The sequence below is a fragment of the Tupaia chinensis genome, unplaced genomic scaffold, assembly GCF_000334495.1.
Source record: "Tupaia chinensis unplaced genomic scaffold, TupChi_1.0 Scaffold000131_1, whole genome shotgun sequence".
NCBI classification, from domain to species: domain Eukaryota; kingdom Metazoa; phylum Chordata; class Mammalia; order Scandentia; family Tupaiidae; genus Tupaia; species Tupaia belangeri.
In genome coordinates, this window is record NW_006159600.1 from 187,644 (window position 1) to 190,910 (window position 3,267).

Here is a 3,267-nt window from a genome sequence, read left to right on the forward strand (position 1 = left end):
ATATAAAGAATTTTTTTTTTTCTTTTCTTTCTTTTTTTCTTTATTTTTTAACTTTTTTTTTTTTTTTTTGGAGAGAGAGAGAGAGAAACCCGCCAAGTCCAGGACTCCGCCACGTGAGAGTCCAGCACCCTCAACCCCCACGCCATCTGCCAGCCCAACCCTGTTACTGTTTACGTCTTGGTCTTCTGAAACAGAAGTTCCCTGTTATTTGTTTGACTTTCTGTAAATCAACATTTCTCTTTATTCAAGAATTCTCTTCTGCATAAGATTAAACATCACAGGCCAGCTGATGGTGTCAGGGTTGAAGCTCTGAATTGCACATGGCCGGCTTTGTACTTTGAGTACCAAACCTGGCAGCTTTAGAATCATGTTGTGTGTGTGCACAAACTCAGGAGAAGAGTGAAGCAGAGGGATTGTGACATACCTATCACCCCTGGAGGGTGACTTTTGACTTTCTCTCCCCTTGTCTCTCTGGGATTGCTCACTCCCTGTAGCAGAAACAAAAGAAAAAAAAATTAAACATCATAGTTGAGAACCTTCATTGTTTGTTTTTTGCTCTAGGATGCGTGTACTCTCCAGAAAGACAGAGAGAGACAGAGAGATAGCAAGAAATCACCCCCCAGGGGTATGGCCATGTCGCAATCCCTTTTCCTCCATTCTCTTCTCAGGATCTTGGGCATGCACGCACACGAACCTGGCATGAGTTTAAGCCACCGGGTCTGGGACTCCAACTGTGGTCAACGACATGGGAGTCCAGCAACATAGCCGTTATACCAACTGCTGGTTCCCCCTTCAGGATTCTTTTAATGAAGTATTAGAGTCAATATGAGAATTTAATTTATTATCAATAATTAATCAGAAGCCTGTGTTTCTTTACACCTTGCAGATAACTCTCAAAAACCTATGATGGAATTACCAGCCAAACACAGTGGTGCTTCAGGAGAAGTATTGCCAACAGTGATGATGAAGGCACATGAAAACCATGGTACTGAAGGGTTTCCCTTCAAGCAAGTCCAGAGAAATGCACATCTTCCTGCCTGTGAGTGGAGAGAAGAAAACCTGTACCAAGTAGAATCTATGACCTGTAAGGTAGAGCAGACTAGGAGAGCTGTTGATCCCCAAAGAAGGGGTGTAGGAAATAGACCTGTTCCTAGTGACCTTGACTTCAGCTTGCAGTCACATGCACCAGCGGTGCAGGAATGTAAAGGTAATAGGGAATCATATGAACATAAGGGAGTTGAGAACTCTCTTAAGCAAAGTTCTGTAGTTTCACCACTCCAGACAATTGTTTCCAGTGTCAAAGCCGTCACTGATCATGAAGATGGGCATAATTTTATAGACTGTTCATTACTCACCCAAGAACAGAGAGTAGACAAGAGGAAGAAATCTTTCCAGGGTAATCGGTCTGGCAAAGCTTTTAGTGAACACTCACACTGTGCTCTAAGTGAGAAAATCCATACAAGAGAGGAACTGTATAAATGTGACATTTGTGGAAGGGACTTCAATCAAAAATCAAACCTTGCATGTCATCGTAGAATTCACACTAGTGAGAAACGTGCCCAGTGTGAAGTGTGTGGCAAAGCCTTTAAAAGTGGCTCAGAGCTCATTATACATGAAAGGATCCAGAGCAGAGGAAAACAAGATAAATGTGATGTGTGTGGCAAGTTGTATACTCAGAGTTCGAACCTTGCAAGTCATCGTAGAATTCACACTGGAGAGAAACCTTACAAATGCAGTGAATGTGGTAAAGCTTTTAGACAAAGATCAGCACTTGGTGAACATCAGAGAATTCATACTGGGGAAAAACCTTACAAATGCAGTCAATGTGGTAAAGCTTTTAGGCTTAATTCACACCTTACTGTACATGTAAAAATTCATACTGGGGAGAAACCTTACAAATGTAATGAATGTGGCAGAGACTTCCGTCAGTCTTCAACTCTTATCAATCATCAGAGAATTCACACTGGAGAGAAACCTTACGAATGTAGTGAATGTGGCAAAGTCTTTACTACCAGTTCACACCTTGCACTGCATTGCAGAATTCATAGTGGAGAGAGACCTCACAAGTGTAGTGAATGTGACAGAGCCTATTTTGTCCATGGAAGCCTTATTAGCCATCAGAGAATCCATACTGGAGAGAAACCTTTCAAATGTGAGGAATGTGGCAAAGTCTTTCACGGGTCTTCAAACCTTGCTGTTCATCAGAATATTCATACAGGAAAGAAACCATACAAATGTAACGAATGTGGCAAAGTCTTTGGTCATAGTTCACACCTCGAGGGACATTTGCGTGTTCATACTGGAGAAAAACCTTACAAATGCCATGAGTGTGGGAAAGCCTTTAGAGTGTCCTACAGCCTTAGTACCCATCTGTTAATTCATACAGGAGAGAAACCTCACCGATGTAATGAGTGTGGCAAGTTCTTCAGACACTCTGCCGATCTTGCACGTCACGGCAGAATTCACACTGGAGAGAAACCATTCAAGTGTAAGGAATGTGGGAAAGTCTTTAGTCAGTCTTCTAGCCTCGCAGCTCATCGCAGAATTCATACTGGAGAGAAACCTTACAAATGTAGTGAGTGTGACAAAGCATTTATTGTGCGTTCAACTCTTACTAAGCATCAGAGAATCCATACTGGAGAGAGGCCTTACAGCTGTAGCAGATGTGGTAAAGCCTTCACTGAAAGCTCTGCCCTAACTAGTCATTGGAAGTCTCACACTGGGGAGAGACCTTATGGATGTTCTGAGTGCAGCAAAGCTTTTCGTTCCCGATCACATCTTGAACGACATGAGAGAACTCATGCTAGAGCGAAACCTCGTAAAGGTAACTAATGTGACCACATCTGCACTGATCACACCTTGAAAGATGTTAGAGAATTCATTCTGGAGAGAAAAATGTAGAACAAATGTTTAGTTTTCATTTTGTGGTTGTTACCATCAGTGAATCTGGAGTGGAGAGAAATGTTGCCAGTGTAGTGGACGTGGCAAGGCTGCAGGCCAAAGCCTGACAGTCTTCACTGGAGGATACATGCTAGTGTGAGCCCTCACGTGTGTGTGGGTGTGCCAGATTTGTTAGTGTGCTTTCAGTCTTCACAAGGCATCAGGTAATATGTACCAGTGAGAAACCTTCCAGAGCTTATAAGTATAGCAAATTTTTTGGTAGACTTTCACAGCTCTCCAGACATTGAGTAACTTGTACTGGACAGAAATCACATAAATGTAATGAATATGGGGGCCAGTGGGTGATGTGGTTAAGGTGCTGGACAT

General features: G+C 42.6%; 1 protein-coding gene across 1 annotated transcript in view; it reads left to right on the forward strand.

Annotated features, from left to right (window-relative positions):
- The window catches only part of LOC102491397 (zinc finger protein 665-like), a 5,995-nt gene extending 3,163 nt beyond the window's left edge, over positions 1-2,832 (forward strand). The window contains exon 2 of the mRNA XM_027770395.1: positions 1,643-2,832. Coding sequence (XP_027626196.1) covers positions 1,643-2,832 — 1,190 coding nt within the window. The remainder of the gene's footprint in view (positions 1-1,642) is intronic.
- Positions 2,833-3,267: the final 435 nt, after the last annotated feature.